We start from the raw sequence: 21,472 nt of genomic DNA on the forward strand, positions 1-21,472 counted from the left end.
ATAGGGGGATATTTTTGGCTACGAAAACGTTTGCGTATTGTCCGGTATTAAAAGTCGATGAAATAAATTTTCATCATCTGAAAAAAAAAATCCAAAAATGTCTCTTAGAACATTTTTGGGATTTTTTCGATTTTTTTCCATTTTTTTTTAAACTTCAGATCTCGACGTTTCATCCATTTTTAAGTCAATTCACAAAACTTCGATTTTCGACTTTTCCTTTGGGTAAGAATTTCAAAACTTTGATGAATTTTAGGCACTCCTAAATCATGTCCGATTGATCTCAAATTTTGCATGGGGTCATATTTTGGGGTAATGAAACGCAATTTGGGGTAATGTGCGCAATGTAGTTTTGTGAAATCCGATGACAATTTTTTCCCATATATTCCATTGGCACCCTAATACATATGTGTACTTTTCATTTCAAGCAACCATAATGATAAGTAACGCATTTGCAGTTTTTCTCTGAAACAAATTATTGAAAAGGTTTATATAAAAAAATAATAAATAAAATAGAACTAGATGTGTTTTAGATTTAGATTAAGTATATTCACAGTAGTCGTGCAATGCATGCAAATTGTTACTTATTTGTTACGAATTTGTTAGTCAATAAATTTCGAGTGAACCCTACATTAAATTGGCAGCAAAATAAAATTTCCATGAAGTATTAGAAATTTTCCATGAAAAATTAGGAAATCAGAGTATGAGCATTAAAAAAATATAAAATTTCCACAAATAATGCAAAAGTTCCATAAACAATTAATAATCTTAAAAAATAGCAATTTTAAAAGCAAAAATTGCAATTATAAAAGAAAAAAATTCCATAAAGAAATAAAAAAAATACAAAATTTTCAGAAATAAATCAATTTGTATTAGCAATAAACAATTACAAAATTTTCCACGAAAAAAATCAATAAAGAGCAATAAAAAATATGAAAATTTCCATAAAGAAATATAAAAAACCCATATTAAGCCACCTATCAGTGATCATGCCTTTCTCGTGCATTATAAAATATATTGAAAAAATCACATTAGAAAAGTTCAAAAATGCTCTTTAGTGGAATATATCACATTTTGCATTGATTAACATGCATTGCCACCATTTTCTTAGCTTAGCTTAGTTTAGATTGACTGTACATGTCAACGGTTGCTACTTCGTGATTGATCTGAACTGAACTGGTGCAAATTGCACTTTGATCCAAATGAATAGTGGTTGGGATTTACCAAATATTCTCAAAGTGCACATTTCAGCAGCTCGATAATGTTGATCAATAACGGCGCTGGCCAAGTCCTTACAGTCAGTTGTGATAGGAAGGGAATGTTAGTGTGTGGTAATTGTTGCTACTAGAGACCGAGAATACCTCTGCATCTCCACAATTACCACGGGAAGGAAGTAAGTTGGGTGGGATAATCAAGAACATAGATCGGGATTCACCATGGAAAGTGATGTGATCTATGCAACTTCTATTCTACTAATTGTTACCGAACTGGCTCGAATTATTCAATCAAGACCTCAACTCATCAGTTACTGTCTTTTCCAATATTGTGTTATATGCTATTGACCAATTCGCACCAAAACGATCTAGGAAGCCTCCGCTAAATCCACCGTGGACCAACAATTATCTCAAGCGCTTACGGCGTGGGAAGCGATCTGCTTTGCGTAAATATTCTAAGCATAAAACACACCGGTGCAAACTTCTATACAACTCCATGAATGTCCGCTATAAACGCCTGAACAACAAACTTTTTTTCGCCTACCAACGCAAAGTTCAACGGAAACTTCGTCACAATCCAAAAGGTTTTTGGAGCTACGTCAATCAACAGAGGAACGAGTCTGGTCTACCTACAGTCATGTTCAAGGGAAGCAACGAATGTTCATCTCCAGAAGGAATATGCGATTTGTTCCTAAGCCATTTTTCGAGTGTTTTTACGCAAGAATCACTTGGTGTCAGCCTTGTTTCCAAAGCCGCCAACTTCATTCCCCCGCGTCCTCCAGTAGGTGACCATCCTTTAGTTGACGTGCAAACAATAGCCAATATGTGCTGTTCCATGAAAACCTCAACTAATCCTGGACCAGATGGTATCTCAGCATTCGTATTAAAACAATGTTCGAGTAATCTATCCGTACCATTGTCATGCCTATTCAACACATCGCTTCAAGCTGGAATATTCCCCAATCATTGGAAAAAATCGTACATCTTCCCTGTCTTTAAAAAAGGTAGCAAACGTGAGGTTAGCAATTATCGTGGGATAGCTGCTCTATGTGCAATCTCAAAGTTGTTCGAGAAAGTAGTATACAATTTTCTGTTCCACAACTGCAAAGACTTTATCTCCGAGCACCAACATGGGTTCATGCCAAAGCGGTCAACAAATACCAATCTGATTGACTACACATCCTTCATCACGTAAGCTCTACAGATTTCTCGGCAGCATTTGATAAAATTAATCATAAAATTGCTATTGCGAAATTCGAACGCCTTGGATTTTCTGGATCATTTCTTCGTTGGCTCGATTCGTACCTATGCGACCGTGAAATGGCCATTAAGATGAGTGATTCCATTTCAGTTGATTTTCTCGCCACCTCAGGTGTACCGCAAGGAAGTCATTTGGGGCCGTTGATATTTCTGGTTTATCTCAATGATGTAAATATGCAACTTAAATCTTTTAAGCTCTCCTTTGCTGACGACTTTAAACTATACTGGGCCATCAACGGCGTCCGTGATGCATTATTTTTTTCAATCTCAGCTTAAAGTTTTTACTGAATGGTGCGAATTAAATCGCATGGTTCTCAATGCTGATAAATGCTCCATAATTTCATTTTCCCGTAAGCGCACGTTAATCGACTTCAATTACAAAATTGGTTCTACAAGTCTTAAGAGAGAATCTGTCGTTAAGGACCTAGGTGTGTTTTTAGACTCTAAACTATCTTTCAAGGATCACATCGCTTTCATATCATCCAAGGCTTCAAAAACACTAGGTTTTATATTTCGCATAGCAAAAAATTTCGATGATATTCATTGTCTCAAATCATTATATTGCTCATTGGTGAGGTCTTTGTTAGAATATTCGTGTGTTGTATGGGCCCCTTATTACCAAAATAGTATATCAGCGCAAATTCGTACGCTTCGCCCTGCGTCGCCTTCCCTGGAACGACCCAAATAATTTGCCCAGTTACGAAGAACGATGCGGACTGATAGGTTTAGAGCTCTTAAGTACACGTCGTCAGGTATCAAAAGCACTTTTTATTTCTGACCTTTTGCAATCTAAAATAGACTGTCCGTTCTTGCTGTCAAATTTAAGCATTCATATTCCTACTCAAGAGCTTCGTTCAAGCTCCTTTATTTCCATCAGGGGTGCCCGAACAAATTACGCACATAATGAGCCCTTTATAAGCATGTGTCGTATATTTAATCAATGTTCTACTGCTTTTGACTTTTCTCTTTCTCGTTCTGCACTTCGAAGAAGTTTTCTCCTAATATTATCCCCTCCTCGCCACACGTAACATCAAAATGAACTGGTAAAATAGATTCTAGATGGAATTGTAAATAGAAGTAGTTATATAATAGTTGAGAATAGTAGTATTTAGCTAAAATTGTATCATTTGGAAACATTGTATTTTCTGTTGATATGAAAAGAAGAGGAGGTTTTGCGCCCATTTGAGAAAGAGCGCAAAGTGCTCTACTCAAACGGGCTTTTCCCTGCTCCAAAGAAATAAAGAAATAAAGAAACTAATTGTTACCGATCTTAAAATAACATAAACTACTGGAATGATAGAACTGGAGGATAGAATCAATAATATACAGCTTTATGTAGTGTAGAAACCAGTATTTTACTTATTTCTAGTTATAGCATTGCTATAACAAATGTTGAATACTACATTATAGAAATCATAGAATAGGGAACGTTGGGCGTAAGAGATAATATACGGATCAAGTACATATAGTCGATGAAAAATATTTGATCTAATTCATAAAATTACATATCTTGTCTTCTGCAGAAAACAATACTCTTAAAGGTAATAATTCTCCAAAATATAGTTCATGGTCTCTCTCCAGGGGCGACCAAATTTACAACGAAAATTTTTAAATAAAAAATCAAAAATGTAACACGAAACTTTAAATTTTCGGTCGCCTATTATTGAGTACTTTGCACTTTATTAGACTCCTGAGCTGAAATTATTTGCTCAGTTACGATCTCTCAGGTCAATATTAAATGCATGATTGCTACGATCTAGGGTTGTTTTGATTATTTTTCCGATGACTCGTTTGTCAAATTGCTGCATTCTCCAAAGTGCTAAGCAAATATTACAGGTAGTCGAGGGTGGAGGTTAGTCATGAAACATAATGATTGAATGAAACGTTTTACAAACCAAACCTATTCAACAGCTTACACAATAACGCAATAAGGACGCTTGCCATGTGAGATTCATCCGACCACCTGTGTAAATGGAGCTGGTGAAAAGAGCAGTTTAACTGGGGCTGACATAAGTTAAAGGTTCGAAATAAAATTCATTAAAAAAATGTCAGCATATATGGAAAACTTTATGGAAATGAATTGTATTCAGTCTGGCAATTAACGTGAAGGCGTATACATAATTCTTTAACGTTGCTTAACGATTGCCAGGATTCAAAGCCTATTGTTGAACAATAAGATACCAAAAGTTAGTTAGTACAATGCTGATTGCTGGTGAGTTACTGCTAATAGTATTGGCGCCGTAATAGCCAATCAGAAAAGGTTTGCAAGGGTCTCTGCTTATCAGACAACAACATTAGAAGCTAATCTATTCTGACACGCATTTGTAGAATGTCAACTTCTCAATTCTGATCAACAGTAATTTGACAGATTACTAGGATGAGGAAATCAGTCCAGTCGTTGACAATTTTCGCAGAAGTCTAAACATTGATAGGAAAGGCAATATATAAACGCGAAGAATATCAATAAAGGGTGCTTTGTTTTTTTAAGATTTGGAATGCGTACCGTGATGTGCCCTAATTTCGCGCGCGTCCTAACTTCGCGCATTATAAAATCATTTATTTTTTTCAATTTTTAGGTGCCAGTCAAAATTGAAAAATCTGGAGGATTACAAAATATCATTGTTGTTGAATGTTTTTCACGAAAAAAAATTGGAAAACAAACTTGGTTTAGTACACCAAATAAAATTATTTCAATTTGGTCCTCCCATCGACCGCCATATTTGTTTGTGCTTAGCACAGGAGACGAAGAACATGACCCAAGTAAACAAATGATTTTACTGTACAAAACTGGCTACTTTTTGGAAATATTTGTATCCATTATGCTCTGTTGGATATGTTTATTTGTCACTACTATTGAAAAGTGTGAAATTTTATGTATTTTGTGTTTATTTAGACTTTCGCTTTGTGCGCGAAATTAGGTATATGAGAATAATTATGGTGCCTAATTTAGTTTATTGTTGTTGCGTAAGTTCATTTGCAACATTCTAATAAAACAAAAACAATATAATGCACAAGACAGTTTTACACTGAATAGAACCCGAAGAGTTCATTCCCATACGCTTTTATCTAATTTTCAGGCGGATAACCACCGACATCTAGTAATGTTGACTTGAAAAATCTTATAGATCAGTGCCTGCAATAGCTATCAAATCCGATGTGTAAAATGATACTGAAATGTGCGATGTGTAAACTGATGCTAAACTTAAGATAAAACTACAGCAGCTTTTTTGATAATGTATATAATATTGAAGATGTCTTGTATAAAACACATGGAAATGTCCTATGTTAGAGATAGCGGAATTTAAGACTTTCTTTCATGACGTCTCGAAAATTGTTTATACACCAGCTAAACATTGCTCATACAATGCCTTTTTTCTTAAAATATGGTTTATATTTCAGAAGAAAACGATATTTTAGGAATTATGACTTGTGTTAACTAAAAGTCATGAAGTAAAATCTAAGCAAAGCTCCAGGGTCGAAATATACTGCCGCTAACCGCAAGTCGAGTACATCTGTATATGGAGTCCCAAGAATGTGTGTGTGTATGTGTACAAAATTTGTAGACATACTTTTTGGAACTTAGCATTGGCCAAATTACTCGCAACAAGTTTTAATCGACTGAAAATCCTGTCCCATTGTTTGCTATTGAAAATTAGCCAAATTGGACTATGGGATCAAAAGTTATGGCCAACATACTATTTTCTATGCGCAAAACACGCTAAAAAGCACTCACTCATATTTTTTAGTTTTTTTTTTGCACGAGAAAGGCACCAACACCGCTAGGTAGATCAATCAGGGTTTTTAGAAGTGCGAATTACTTTTTGTCTTTCGTTGATTCTCCTAGCCGGATGTTTCTTTGAAACATCGGATTTAGGCAATGACGGGAATGTCTTCCTGCAACTAGGATCAAAGAAGCAGTAGGGACAGGTTGCTTCAGGATTTCAAATAAACCCCCATTACTTTCAGATTTTAGCAAGCTTTTATGGATGATTTTTGTTCGCTTACGGCGCGATCCCGGGGAAGACGGTTGCTTCCTCTTTTCGGGCACGTGTACCTCCGCAGAATCATCCATATCAGCTACGTCAGAGTCCAATTCATCAATGGATATGGAATCATAATAATCACTTACACGAGCGGTGGCTGAAATAGCAGTCGATGCAGTGGCTGTGGCGGATGTGTCTTGCGACTTGCGACATTTCCGCATAGGACTGCTTGGAGCGCTGTTCCAACGAGCGCTTCACTTTTTGGGTGCGCTTTTTGTACACCGGGCATTCTTGCAAACCGGCATTCTTGCAAACCATGTTGCTTGTTGCTGGCAGGACTCCTCCCGATGCCTTTCAGAACATTTGCCACAACGTGGTTTGATTGTCACAAAACTCGGCAGTGTGACCAAGTTGTTTGCAGTTGGTACAGTTAAATACTCTTGACACAAAAAGACGCACCGGAAATAGCATGTTCCCAAAAAAATACTCATATTGCTTTTTTATATTTCTTTATGGAAATTATTATTTTTTTATTTCTCTTTATTGTTTTTTTGTGGGAAGTTTTTGGTTTTTTGTGGAAAAAAATATTTATTTTGTGGAAAATTTTGTGATTATTCATTGCTAATATTGATTTATTTATGGGAATTTTGTGGAACGTGGAAAACGTGGAACATTTTGATTTCATTATGGGAAATTCTTCTTTTATAAATGCAACTTTTGCTGATTTATGGTTGGTTTGGTGAAAATTCGTAATTGTTTATGGAAATTTTGCACTATTCGCGGAAATTTTATATTTTTTTATTGCTTATATCCTGATTTCTTTATTGGCAACTTCCGATTTAAAAAAAATTTTTTTTAGGGGGAGTTTTTATTTTAGTCCATTAATTAGACACATGTGGAAAAAAATATATGCTTTGCTTTCAATTTTTTTCGCCAAAGTTTTGGATGGTTGATTAATGAAGGATCAAGTGCCCCATATTGAGTTAAAAACTTTAAATCAAGATATCATGAAACTGTGAAAGATTGTTGAAATTTTATCAATAACAATCATTTTGTGTATTCATGGCTTTGTACTGTAAACAAATCATAGCATTTGGCCAATGTTAGGAGAAGTTATTCAAATAGGTACGGTTCTCTATACAAAAAAAATGAGTTAACACATAATGCTCATTTATCTAGAGGATCTATAATTAAAATACGCTAGGACAAAACTACTTTGATGGTCGGTGAACCAGGGGGTGTTGTGGGGGCGGTTGTTGGATCAATTTTCTCAGATATAAATCACGCATAATTTATTACGACAACGTAAATGCAAGAAAGAGTTTGCTTCTTGTGAAGTGGCAAAGCAATAAATCATCTTGGGAAAATGAAATCTATTAGTGAAGTAATCGACGCTTAATTCTAACACTGTCAAGCTCATTTAATTAAAAACAAGTGCCCTAATCCGCTGAACACTTCTTACGCGACTAAAACGATGTCCTCTAATGCCATTATGTTCAAATATCATCATCGCAATCCGCCTGTAAAAGACACACCTGAACTGAGATCCTACTAAATATGCAAATACTGCTTCCGTGCGCGGGTGGATAATGCAACTACAATCACTATATAAACCAATCAATATCAATGATGTTTATCCAGTAGTGAATTGCAATCTTTATAGTAAACAACTTTGCCTCCAAAAGGATTCTGTCGAAACAACACCCAAAGTTACATTACTTCAAAATGATCAAATTGGTAGGAAGACTGGAAATTCTGCAGTAAACTGTTTTTATCAAAATACATATGTATCATCTTGGATGGAACGAAAATGCATTATTCTTTCCTTTTTTTCAGGTAATCATCTCCTCTCTGATTGTGGCTGCTTGCTGTATGGTCGCTGACAAGGTGCTAATAAGACATTCTGATAAATATGCAAACATACAATTTCTCACTAATGCTAAATCAATAATAGGACAAAGCTGGCCAATTGGAGCTTTCGGAAACTACGTGGAACTCTGCATGGGCAAACCCGGCCAACCCAACCAATCCGAATGCCGCATGGGGAGGCAACAGCTGGAACAGCCGATGGAACAGCCCAAATGCCGATCCCCGCTGGAACCGATGGGGAGCTGAACCGTGGAACCGCCAATGGGGAGGAGCCAACACTGCCGGATGGAACCAGTGGAACCGTGCCGGATCTGCGTGGCCAGCTGCTGGGGCCCCTGCCGGTGCTGCTGCTGCTACTCGTGGTGGCTGGAATACTTGGTAATAAGGAATGAGCGTTACCACGCCACAAATGACAAAATGATATGATGATTTACACTCTACCATTGTACCGGGTTTTTGAGTATTAAAAAAAAAACAATTGAAAATTGATTGCCTTCTTTTGCATTTCAATTCCGAAACCTATTTTTATTTGTTGTTGTCTAATTTGTCCATTTGTCCAAATTTTGCCAATGACAATTTGTAGCGTAAAATGAATACACACTAGTCTAGTAACGCAAGCTTCATCGAATCAAGAGAAATCATTTATTTCTGAGTCGATTTTAGGCCATAATAAACTGTGCAGAGCATGGGATCGATTGTTTGCGTCCCGCTTCCCACATCTCGTTAAAGTTTGTTCAATATTGTGTATATAGTTAGTATACAGATGTTTTTCCAATTCGTTTTTTGTAGGTTCAGACGTGTACTTAATGTAGAGTTCTGAGATCAAATAAATATTATCCATTTTCACTTGTTATTCTTTATTTCCGTTCCAACCCCTGAAACAGTTTGGCGGTAAAATATTAACTCACCCCTGCGAAATGAATATGATTTTACGGAGAGTGAGAAGCTCGGGGAACTGCTTGAGTCAGTTGGCAACGGACAGCAAATCAGACCGGACGGGAGTATATGCAGAGTGATCGGAAAAGTGTTATTAAAATTAGAAACGGTGCAAGCTTAAGAAACAGGGACACGACAAATTGGCACAGCCGGTAGGATCAATCAAGGTGAGTTGAGGAGAAATTAATTAGTTTCGTCGTTTCTAGTAGTTATTTTAGTGGAAATTTTGTTTATTTGATCAAAATGGCGGCTAAAGCAGTGCTACACATCTTCGATACTCTCAAAATGGCGGCGACTGCTAAATGTAATGGTAGCTTACAGTACTGAAAGTTTTTTTTCTTCAAAATTTTTAGTGGTGAATTCTTTTAAATGTTGAATTGTGATAATGCGAAATAGATTGTTATCGAAAATGGTGTTAAATTGTTCAGTGGCATGTAGTATCGCGTGCAATAAGCTAGTCGAGGAGTGTTCTGCAGATTGTGGTCGCGTTAGCAACAGAAAAAAAAAGAGCGAGACCGGGTGAAGCCCGCAGCGCCAAGGTATATAACACATATCGTGAGAACGGGTCAGACCGAAGCGCATGTCTGTTAGTGTTAAATAGAAAGAAGTGAGACCGAAGTACATAACATAATGCGAGACCGGTTGAAGACCGAAGCGCGTGCCGTTTGTGGTTCTTGTAAATAGAAATAAGCGAGACCGGGTGAAGCCCGCAGCGCCAAAGTACATAGCACATATTGCGAGTCCGGGTGAAGACCGAAGTGCATTTCTGCTAGTGTTAACTGGAGAGAGTGAGACCGAGTGAAACTCGTAGCACAAAGGTACATAACACATATTGCGAGACCGGTAGAGGACCGAAGCGCGTGCCGTTTTTTTTTGGTTTGTGTAATAAGCGAGACCGGGTTAATCCCGCAGCGCCAAAGTACAAAGCACACATTACGAGTCCGGGTGAAGACCGAAGCGCATGACTTTAGGGTTCAACAAAGTGAGTGAGACCGGATGATTTCGCAGTGCTATGAATACAGCACATTTCTAAACGAGATGAATAACAAACCGTGTGAAACGGGATGAGTGACACTCGCAACGCCAAAATGCAAGCTATTTTGACGGCCATTTTATGTTAAAAGAGATATTAGCGCATGTTATCTGGAAGAACATCCTATAGAGTTGTGAGTAGAGTTATAGATGAATAATTAGTGACTTGCAAAATGAAACCTCTAGATTATGTTGCTAATGGGACATTCCTATACCTATAATAACTAATTTGTTCTTTCCACATATGTCTCATGTTTTGACGGATAACATAAGAAGATGAATTTTCTCTAATATGAGGTAATGTTTAATATTGCAGATGGAACACGACAAAGACTGGCCTTTGGAACCGTTCAACGATTCTGTCGGTCCATCTGATCTTCGACGCGAATGGGAAGAATGGTTCAGAGCATTTGAACTGGTTTTGGAACTTCGGAAAATCGAATCACAGCATGATAAACTAATTCTCCTCCTGGCACGAGGGGGCCGAGGTCTCCAAAGAATTTACTATAATTTGCGACCAGTGGCCGACGAGATTAATCCTGTTCCCGTTAAAATTCCGCTAATGCAACCAGAGGTACCTGAATACGACAATGCAATCAAAAGATTGACTAACTTCTTTGTCGGGAAAAGAAATGAGCGTGTTGAGTTGGAACTTTTCCGCTCATTGAAGCAATCGGAAGATGAGTCATTCAGCCATTTTATCCTCAAGTTACGCACACAAGCGGCGCGGTGCGATTTCCGATCTCGCGAGGAAATTGAAATTCTCCACCAGGTGACAATGGGAGCCCGCGACGAACGAGTGAGAGATAAAGGCCTGGAAAACTCCATGTGTTTGGATGATTTGACAAACTACGCGATAAACAGGGAGATGCTGCTGAAGCAGAAGGAGAAGACACGTCATTCAAGAGAGAACGAGGGCTCCGGAGTACTATCTGCAGGTAGTCATGATTTTCGAGGCATGGGTCTCAGTAAACGACAACAAACCAAAAACCTACGCAGAATTTTTCGTCATCCAAGGAGCGAAAAAGTCACTGCTGTGCAAAAGAACTGCAGAAGAACTCAAGGTACTACAAGTTGGCCTTGATGTCTGTCACATTGAATTGAAAACCAATGCTTTTCCGAAATTTCCGAATGTGCAAGTAAAGCTGTCGGTGGATCCAAACGTTCCTCCGAGAAAGCTAGCATACTTGCGTATACCAGTTGCAATGGAAGAAAAAGTCGACCAAAAACTCCTTGAAATGTTGCACAGCGATGTCATTGAACCAGCTATAGGTCCACCTGAATGGATATCACCGATGGTGGTCGTTCCAAAAGGAAAGAGTGATATTCGCATGTGCATCAATATGAAGTATCCCAACCAGGCCATCCAGCGAGAACACTATCCGCTCCCCATGATCGACACATTACTGAATAAGCTGCGAGGATCTAGATGTTTCTCAAAACTCGATATAACTTCCGCTTTTCATCACATTGAGCTTCATCCAGACTCCCGAGGAATCACGACATTCATGACCGGTAGGGGCCTCATGCGCTTCAAGAGATTGATGTTTGGTATCAATTGTGCCCCGGAGATATTTCAACGGGTTATGACAGAAATGCTTTGCGGTATCGAAGGAATAATTGTGTACATTGACGATGTGGTGGTTTCCGGAAGAAACCGAGAAGAACATGATGCACGTCTGCGGGAAACGCTTGCGGTTCTTAAGGAAAACAATGCGTTGCTGAACATGGAAAAATGCGTATTTGGCGTGGAGAAGCTTGAAATATTGGGCTACGAAGTCAGTGCAGTTGGTATCCGTCCGTCAGAGGAGAAGATCATTGCGATTCAAAACTTCAGATGCCCAGAGACGAAGGAGGAGGTCCGTAGTTTTCTGGGCCTCGTGAACTTTATCGGACACTTCATACCAGATTTGTCAACAAGGACAGAGCCATTACGTCTATTCATTAGAGGTGAGGTAGCTAATTTCGGCGAGCATCAACGTGAAGCATTTGAAGACTTGCGCAATGAGATATCGAACAACGTTCAAAGACTGGGATTCTTCGATCCGGCGGATAAAACTGAGTTATATGTCGACGCGTCTCCAGTCGGACTTGGGGCGGTTTTAACGCAAAGAAATAGCGCAAACGATGCACGGATTGTTAGCTTTGCATCTAAAGGTTTGACGAAGACTGAAAGAGTTTACCCACAAACTCAGCGGGAGGCATTGGCGGTTGTGTGGGCTGTTGAGAAATTCTACCCGTATTTGTTTGGGACGAAATTCGCGGTATTCACAGACCATAAGACGTTGGAGTACATATATGGAGGAAAGCACCAAAACGGAAAGCGAGCTTGCACAAGAGCTGAAGGTTGGGCCCTTCGCCTCCAGCCTTACGATTTCACGGTCCACCACATTCCAGGATCTTCAAACATCTCGGATATATGTTCTCGGTTGTGTAAGAGTTCAGATGTCCCATTCGATGAAACAACAGAGCACTACTTATGTTCCATCGGAGAGATCCATAATGCTATTACTCTTGAAGAAATTAAAACCGAAACAGCTCGTGATGAAACCCTGTCTGCGGTTATCAGGGCATTAGCAACTAAAGATTGGTCTAAAGAGTTATTCCGCTATCAGGCTTTCGAAAAAGAGCTAGGAGTGATCGAAGATATAGTCGTTAGGGAGGATAGAATTATCTTACCACTGAAATTGCGCCAGAGAGCCCTGGGAATCGCTCACCGTGGCCACCCAGGAATAGTGGCTATGCGCCGAAATCTACGAGACAAAGTATGGTGGCCGTGTATGGATCGAGACGTTGGGGAATTTGTACAGCAATGTGCTGGTTGTGCTGCCGTAAGTCGAATGGATGTGCCTGAACCCATGCAACGGAAATTAATGCCAAACCGAGCATGGCAAGAGATAGCGATAGATTTTTTCTCTGCTAAAGAGTGTGCTACATTTTTGGTCATCATTGACTACTATAGCCGCTTCACGAAGGTTGTTGAGATGAATGGCACTACAGCTAAGAAAACCATCGAGGCTTTGGAAAACGTATTCATGGAACAAACATATCCGGAATCGATTAGAAGCGATAATGGTCCGCCTTTCTCTTCTGAAGAGTTTGCCCACTATTGTATTTCGAAAATATCAAACACGTTAAAACAATTCCTTATTGGCTGCAAATGAACGGCCTTGTTGAGCGACATAATCAAGGCGTTTTGCGAGCATTAAGGATTGCGAAGGCCACGAAGAGAGATTGGCGGAAAGCCGTCAGGGACTATGAATACATGTATAACACAACGCCACATTCCGTTACCGGAAAAGCGCCTATGGAGTTACTGACTGGAAGACCGATCAAGGATCTGCTGCCTTCTCTTCGAACCGAACCCTATTGGTTACGTGATGAAGGAATACATGACAATGATGCAATAGAAAAAATGAAAGGTAAAATATATTCCGACACCCGGAGACATGCAAAGTATTCCGAAATCGATGTAGGTGATGAGGTTATGCTGAAGAATTATGAGTCGGGCAAACTGGAGCCAAATTTCAAACTTGAAAAGTTCAAAGTGTTGAAGAAAACTGGGATTGACGTCATCGTTATCAATGACGATGGTGTTCGATATCGTCGACCCATCTCCCATTTGAAGAAGTGGCCATTAATTAATGAGCCGTCGACATCGCAGCAGGTTTCCGAACAGGCACTAGAAAAGAGTATTAAGCAGAACGCTGAGCCTGTGTCCATTTCGAAGAGGATATTGCTTAACAACAATCACCAGGATGTTTCCCCTAATCGACCAAAGCGGATGAAGAAATTGCCAGCAAAGTACCGTTCATAAATCGGCACTATTTAATGAGCATTGAACCTTTTTTTTGCCTTTTTTTTTCTTACACCGTTAAAGAGATGTAGAGTTCTGAGATCAAATAAATATTATCCATTTTCACTTGTTATTCTTTATTTCCGTTCCAACCCCTGAAACAGTTTGGCGGTAAAATATTAACTCACCCCTGCGAAATGAATATGATTTTACGGAGAGTGAGAAGCTCGGGGAACTGCTTGAGTCAGTTGGCAACGGACAGCAAATCAGACCGGACGGGAGTATATGCAGAGTGATCGGAAAAGTGTTATTAAAATTAGAAACGGCGCAAGCTTAAGAAACAGGGACACGACACTTAACAGAGCCAGTGTTTATTATGATATTTACATCGAAATCGTATGTCTTAAAATTAGTAAGAAGAGGTACTCGTACTAACGTACTCGTGGTGACTCGAGGTTTGGTTTACAATATACCAAAGTGATCATCACGATCTTGACGATTAATGTTTCACAGAGCGTAAATATGTACATCACAATCAGGATTGCGAATCAAAACTTGAACACGTCTAATTTATTTTTAAAACTATGACAGTTCCACTGTAGTACCGTAATCAAATCTTCCTCATTGGCCGAAACGTACGATTTCTGGGGCCATCAATTGCTTCAGTCTTTGCTAAATATTCCACATTATGGATTGAGAACCTCACAACGGAGGAGGAATCGGAGCGATAATTCCGCGAAACGATCTGTCAGAGGAAGTACTCCCGCAAGTACTTTGAAACTCATCGTATGAGTCGAATTCATACAACCCAACGCGATACGGAGACAGCGGTACTGAATCCGTTGAAGCTTCAGCATGTGAGTTTTCGCCGCGAACTGGAAGCAGAAGCTACCGTATTCAAGCTGTCTCAACGAGCAATTTGACATGAGACATTCATCAATGTCTCTGACGTAAAAAATGTAATGAAGAGGGCTCAAACATGAGCCCTGGGGAAGACCCATGTAGCTAATTCGTGAAGTTGCCAAGTCACCATGAGAAAAACTCATACGCTTCTCTGACAACAAATTGTATACATAGTTGTTTAAAATTGGAGAAAGTCCACACACGTGTCGAACATCGACGCAAACTGAATCAAAAGCCCCCTTAATGTCTAAAAATACTGAGGCCATTTGCTCTTTTTTAACGAAAGTTAATTGAATTTCTGAAGAAAGCAACGCAAGACAGTCGTTCGTCCCCTTTCCTCTACGAAAACCAAACTGTGTATCTGACAACAAACTATTCGATTCAACCCATTTGTCTAGCCGGAAGAGAATCATATTCTCCAGCAACTTCCGAAGACAGGACAGCATCGCGATTGGGCGATACGAATTATAATCCGACGAAGGTTTTCCGGGTTTCTGGATGGCTATCACCCTCACTTGCCTCCAATCATCCGGAACAATGATGCACTCCAGTAACTGGTTGAACAAGCTCAATAAGCGCATCTTCGCGACGTCTGGGAGGTTTTTAAGCAAATTGAACCTGATCCTATCCATCCCTGGAGCGGAATTGTTACATGAAAGGAGAGCAAGTGAGAATTCAATCATCGAAAAGGGACGATCCATCTCATCCCTGTCAGCAAAAGCATCACGTAGCTCTTGCCTCACCGGTACCGAATCCGGACAAACTTTCTTTGCAAAGTCGAGTATCCACCGCGGCGAGCTTTCGCGATCTTCGTTAACGGACTACGCGTTTCGCATTCTCCTTCCGACGGTCCAAAGAGATTTCATTGAAGTCTCGCGCGACAAGCCTTCAACGAAAGTGCGCCAATATTCGCGTTTCTTCACCTTGACCAGCTTCTTGAACTGGACTTCGAGCGCGATGTACCGTTTGTGAAGAACGATCGAACCGTGTTTCCGAAATTCCTTAAACGCGGAGGATTCCCCACGATAGAGCTGTGTGCACGCGGTGTCCCACCACGGACTATGTGGTTTCCTAGGAACCGAAGCTCCTGGCACCGGGCGGCGTTGTGCATGGAGAGCGCTGTCAATAGCCAACTGAGATAGAAACTGGTACTCTTCCCGCGGTGTAAGTGTCTCTATCGACTGTATGCCATCAATGATGGCCTCCCAATATTTCCCCCAATCGATGTGCTTTGTGAGGTCATATGAGAGGTCGATAGAAGCGGATTGATTAAGTCCATTGGAAATTAAAACTTCGATCGGCAAATGATCACTACCATGGGGATCTTGGACCACCTTCCAAGTACAGTCCAACAATAATGAGCTCGAACAAATGGAAAGATCTAGACGGCTATCTCTTGCTGGAGGAGCCACTCGTGTAACTTCTCCTGTATTCAAAATTGACATATTGAAGTCGTCGCAAAGGTCGTATATCATTGTTGAACGGTTGTCGTCGTACAGTTCCTCCCAGCCTGTTCCGTGGAAGTTAAAATCTCCCAAAAGCAAACGTGGCTCAGGCGTAGCCGAGCAGATGTGCGAGAAGTCTCTACGAGATATCGCGGTGTTTGGAGGAAGATATATCGAGACGATACTGAGATCTTTCCCTAGAATAGTCACCTAACATGCGACAACTTCGGTGCCTGACATCGGGGCAAGATCCACTCTATAGAAGTTGTTCAAGCACTCGCCGTTCGTGTACGGCTACTATTCCTCTCGTTTGTTCCGGATCGCTCCTCCGCAATGTCTAATTTCTTCTTCCACTAATCAAGCCACTTTCTTCCGATAAATGGAATCACTTCCTGACGATAAGTGAATCACTTCCTGATGATATTCACTTCACTCCCGTGCGCGCGTAAATAATTTTGGACCTGTTTCGGACTTTATCTAGTGATAATTTGCAGTTTGCACTCACGTCGACTGAAACTCGCGTCGGACGATTTGTATCTATTTTTATTTACGTTTTGCAATCTAACACATACAACAAATCCTTAATATTATACTACATTCTTGTTTGGTTTATGATGCTGCGCACAGTGGGTTCGTGTTTGGAATAGTGTGGCTCAAATTAGTATGGGAAAAACTTTTTTCAATTTTTTTGATGGGCCGCCATCTTATTCGGTTCTTTTTGATGCACTGATGCTCTGGACAAAATTTCAGCCAAATCGGTCAACGTTTGGGCGATGCCAAACTCGTTGGAAGTTTATATGCAAAAATGTATGCAGAAACATCCAAAAACTGTAAATTGCAGTTGGACGGCACAACTTACGAAGAAGAACTATGATACTCATTCAGATCTTGAAGAATTGAATACATAATGTTATGCAGAAAACCACGAGAAGATTATAGTTTGCCCGGCTAAGTTATTAGCATTTCTCTGAAGGGGCAAATTTCGTTTCTTTTACCTTTGAAAAGAAATAAATTCACCCCTACAACACTCCAGTAAAATGCTAATATCTTTGCCTAATAAACTCGAATCTTCTCGCGGTTTTCAGCATAACATTCTGTATTTAATTCTACAAGAACTGAATGAGTATCATTGTTCTTGATCGAAAATTGTGCCGTCCAACTGTAAATCACTGTTTTGGATGCTTCGGCATACAATTTTCCATATAAACTTCCAACAAGTTTAGCACCGCCCAAACGTTGACCGATTTGGCTGAAATTTCGTCCAGAGCATCAGGGCAACAAATAGAACCGAATAAGAGGGCGGCCCATCAAAAAATTTGAAAAAATGTTTTTTGAGCCACCCTAGTGTGGAATAATAAGGTAAGTATTATTTTAGTGTTTTTTGTGTATTGCGTGTTGTGTAGTGTAAGTTAAGTTTCTATTTACAGGTTTGTGTACTTATTATTTACAATATTTACATTTATAACAATTTTCATTTTACAAGCAAAAACAAATAATTTAGCATTAAACATCCCGGCCGTCAATGAAAATTTCAAATACACTGGGTTGTGACACAGTTCGACGCCCCTTTTGGACGGCTGATCTTGAACGATATAGGGGAACGGTTCGCCACTTCATCTCATAGCTCCTATTTCCATCTCATCAAAAACAACGCAATGGAAAGGAATTTGGTTTGTTTATTATTTTTGTGATTTTTTTCATCAATGAGCACGCATGTTGACAACAAGAAGCGACGAATTAGGTGCCGTATTTCTTTGTTTAGCGATGAGATGGATATATGTACAGTGAGATGGAGATCGGAACAGTTCCCCTATGTATACCTATATGTGTATGTTGATGTCGTCGGTTGAAATCTATCGAATAGATGGAACAGGAACCCGGAAAATCTGGAAGGTGGGAACGGCTGAGCTTTTGAATGAAAGGGAAACGAACGGGCACTTGCCTATTGTCAAGTCCTGTCCGTTGGGTCCGGACCCAACGGAGAACTTTGTTCCTCTTTACAGATGCTCCAGGATCACGCTCGATTCCCCCGAGCTTGGGCCAGCAGTCCTCTCACTTGGCGGAATTTGGTTGAATTGCTAAGTTACATTCTACCGAAGACCACATTATCACACAATTAGCTAAGGGTACATTATTTGCGTTATATAAGTCTCTTTCAAAACGGTTAAATATTTGAGTAATAATTACTGCACACACACAAATGAGTAATTCTCGCTGAAACCGGGCCACTTTCGAAAGCTTTCGAAAGCTTTCGGCGAGTATATTAAAAATCCGAGTTCAATTCTTCAGAAAGATGAACCCCTCGTTAGTTATACACGAAATCAATCAAACTGTCATAACTCCAACATTTCTGAACCGATCTTAGAGATCAGTATATCGTTGGAAAGAGGAAGAGTGTATCCTCAATTTGCAATAATAAAAATATAAGAAGCCGTATTCAGTTTGGCCGCCATATTGGATTTCTTTTTGAAAACTATTTTTCCGCCGGGTTCGCAACCACCAATTTTGAATATTAATACATCGCTGTAAAGCTTAGCTTATATTGTGCATCGTGTTTGAAAATCTCAGGTGTATGTTTTTCTATCAAAAGTTATGTACGATTTACCAATACAAAAATCCTTGAATTATATAATACAATAACTTGAATACGGCTCCGTTATGCTCAACACTTTTGAGCCCTTCAAATAAAATAATACTGTTGTAGATATGCTTTTCATTTTTAAAACATATTTGGCTTAGAATAGTGTATGAAATCAAGGAACTGACGTCGTAGTACCACATTAAGGTGGTTATACAACAAAGCCACAAATCGGCCATCTTGGAAGCAACGTGTTTTTTCTAGTGATTTTTCAAGAGCACGAATTGAGAGAACTACAACGCCCATAGGAATGATACATCCGTAGATCATTTGTTTACTTATGCTAAACAATCGACTTTAATTTCAACATTGTACGAAAACTATTACGCTAGATTTGAACTTTCGATAATAGGAGTAGACAACCGTGTGGTGAATTTAAAATTCATCACATGGCTTGATTGTATAATCACCTTAACCATAAAAATAATATTCGTTGGTCAGATGGCCCTTAAAAATATAATTTAGTAAATCGTACATAACTTTTGATAGAAAAAACATACACCTGAGATTTTCGAACACAATGCACAATATAAGCTAAGCTTTCCATCGCTGTATTAATATTCAAAATCGGCGGTTGCAAACTTGGCGGAAAAATAGTTTTTAAAAATAAATCCAAGATGGCGGCAAAATTTAATATGGCTGGTTATTTTTATTATTGCAAATTGAGGATACACTCTTCCTCTTTCCAACGATATGCTGATCTCTATGATCGGTTCAGAAATGTTGGAGTTAAGACAGTTTTGGTGAGTCAAGAATTGACAAAAATCGAGGGGTCCATTAAAATGAGTTCGTGTATAACTAACGAGGGGTTCATCTTTCTGAAGAATTGAACTCGGATTCTTAATATACTCGTCGAAAGTTTTCGAAAGAATATAAATTTAGGCATTTTTAAGAACCTCGTGCAAATAGTGCCCCAGTCTCAGCGAGAATTACTCATTTGTGTGTGCACAACTTAAACCACCTAGTTAACGGATGAAGAAATAAAGAGATCGAGGTCCAAATCATGTATATTCTGATGTTGTCACTGGCGGAGCCAGCTATTGTTTTGGTGGGTGTGATTGCATCGCGTGCTGCCCCACCTCTGTCTCCCCAGTGGATGTTGTACAGAATTTCACAAGAGTCTTAAGAGAAAAGTGTTGAAATTTGAAAGAAATAAACATGGTAAATCACAGGAAGGGTTATTATGTCATATCATTATGTCATCATCCGCAAAATTCGATTCGTTCAGCGTAACGTGAATCAGTCATATAAGTTTTGCTGGAAAACCATGTTATAGCATGATTTGCCATAATTCATTTCGTTCCACTGAATCTTACGCTGCTTTGAAACAAATGATTTGTCTACAAGTTATACTCCCGGAATTTATCAAGGATTTGTCTCAGGGCAAACATTTGATCCGTCGTTGATCGGCCCACGCGAAAATCTGCCTGGTATTCGCCAATAAAGGACTCTTCAAGCGATCTCAATCTGTTGAACAGAATACGGGGCATAATTTTGTAAGCCGAATTAAGGAGGAGTTTTCCTCGGTATTTGGCGCACTCCAGTATATGCCCTTTCTTAAAGAGTTTGTATCACAACTGGCTAAATAGGCTTATTTGCGATTACCATAGCCTATTTATTAAATTATTGAATAACTTATCAAAATACTATTTCAATGTGAATCCCACTTAGCTAGTGCTAAGTAAGTGGCCTAAACGAGGTCCTATTTATTCAAATCCTTCTAATTTAAGAATTGTTGAACCAATTTACGAATGATACCTTCTTTAACATCGACACAAGACATTGAAGAAGAAAGAGAAATTATTGATTATTGTCCAACAATGGCCATAGCTAGTTGTATGGCTATAACCAGTACACCAACCCTACTCTTCAATCAAAAGAAGTCTTAAAGCTTTCAGATGCACTTTAAAAGGATTTTTATAATTTTTAACTCCTTTGACGATTGTAAGAACAAGAAATGTTATGTCTTGTCTCGCGTCGCGTCTTTAAGTGACTTTAAGATGCATAGGTACTAAAAGTATGCTTGAGAAAATTTTCAGTACATGTAATATAGACGATAGTGTTGAGACTTGCTTGGCTTTTCAACTATTGGATTAACGAATCGACTTCTTCCAACCTTCAATTGTATGCTTGAATTGGATAATTACACTCTACGGTACTCTTCGTAGATCGTAAGACGGTCAATACAAATCTTTTATAATCCCAGCATATCCACATGTTCTAGCTGTAGTATGTAGCTAACCAACTACCAGTTTAATTATCAAACACCTAATCTGTTATGACTTTTTCCAAATCTTAGTTTGCAATTAACGAATAGAAGCAATAAAACGCGTAACGAACTGTAGGGATTTTGTTGGTACACAACTGTAGAGATTTCGTTCAGATGAGATAAAAATCTG

The 21,472-nt window shown here is 39.1% G+C and overlaps 1 protein-coding gene across 1 annotated transcript; it reads left to right on the forward strand.

Annotated features, from left to right (window-relative positions):
- Positions 1 to 8,074: 8,074 nt before the first annotated feature.
- Positions 8,075 to 8,812, forward strand: LOC134215789 (uncharacterized). The gene is made up of 3 exons (XM_062694905.1): positions 8,075 to 8,191; positions 8,291 to 8,341; positions 8,409 to 8,812. Exons 1-3 carry the CDS (start codon positions 8,180 to 8,182, stop codon positions 8,703 to 8,705), a joined length of 360 nt encoding a protein of 119 aa, XP_062550889.1. The 5' UTR covers positions 8,075 to 8,179; the 3' UTR covers positions 8,706 to 8,812.
- Positions 8,813 to 21,472: the final 12,660 nt, after the last annotated feature.

This window comes from Armigeres subalbatus, chromosome 2 (assembly GCF_024139115.2).
Source record: "Armigeres subalbatus isolate Guangzhou_Male chromosome 2, GZ_Asu_2, whole genome shotgun sequence".
Taxonomy (NCBI): Eukaryota; Metazoa; Arthropoda; class Insecta; order Diptera; family Culicidae; genus Armigeres; species Armigeres subalbatus.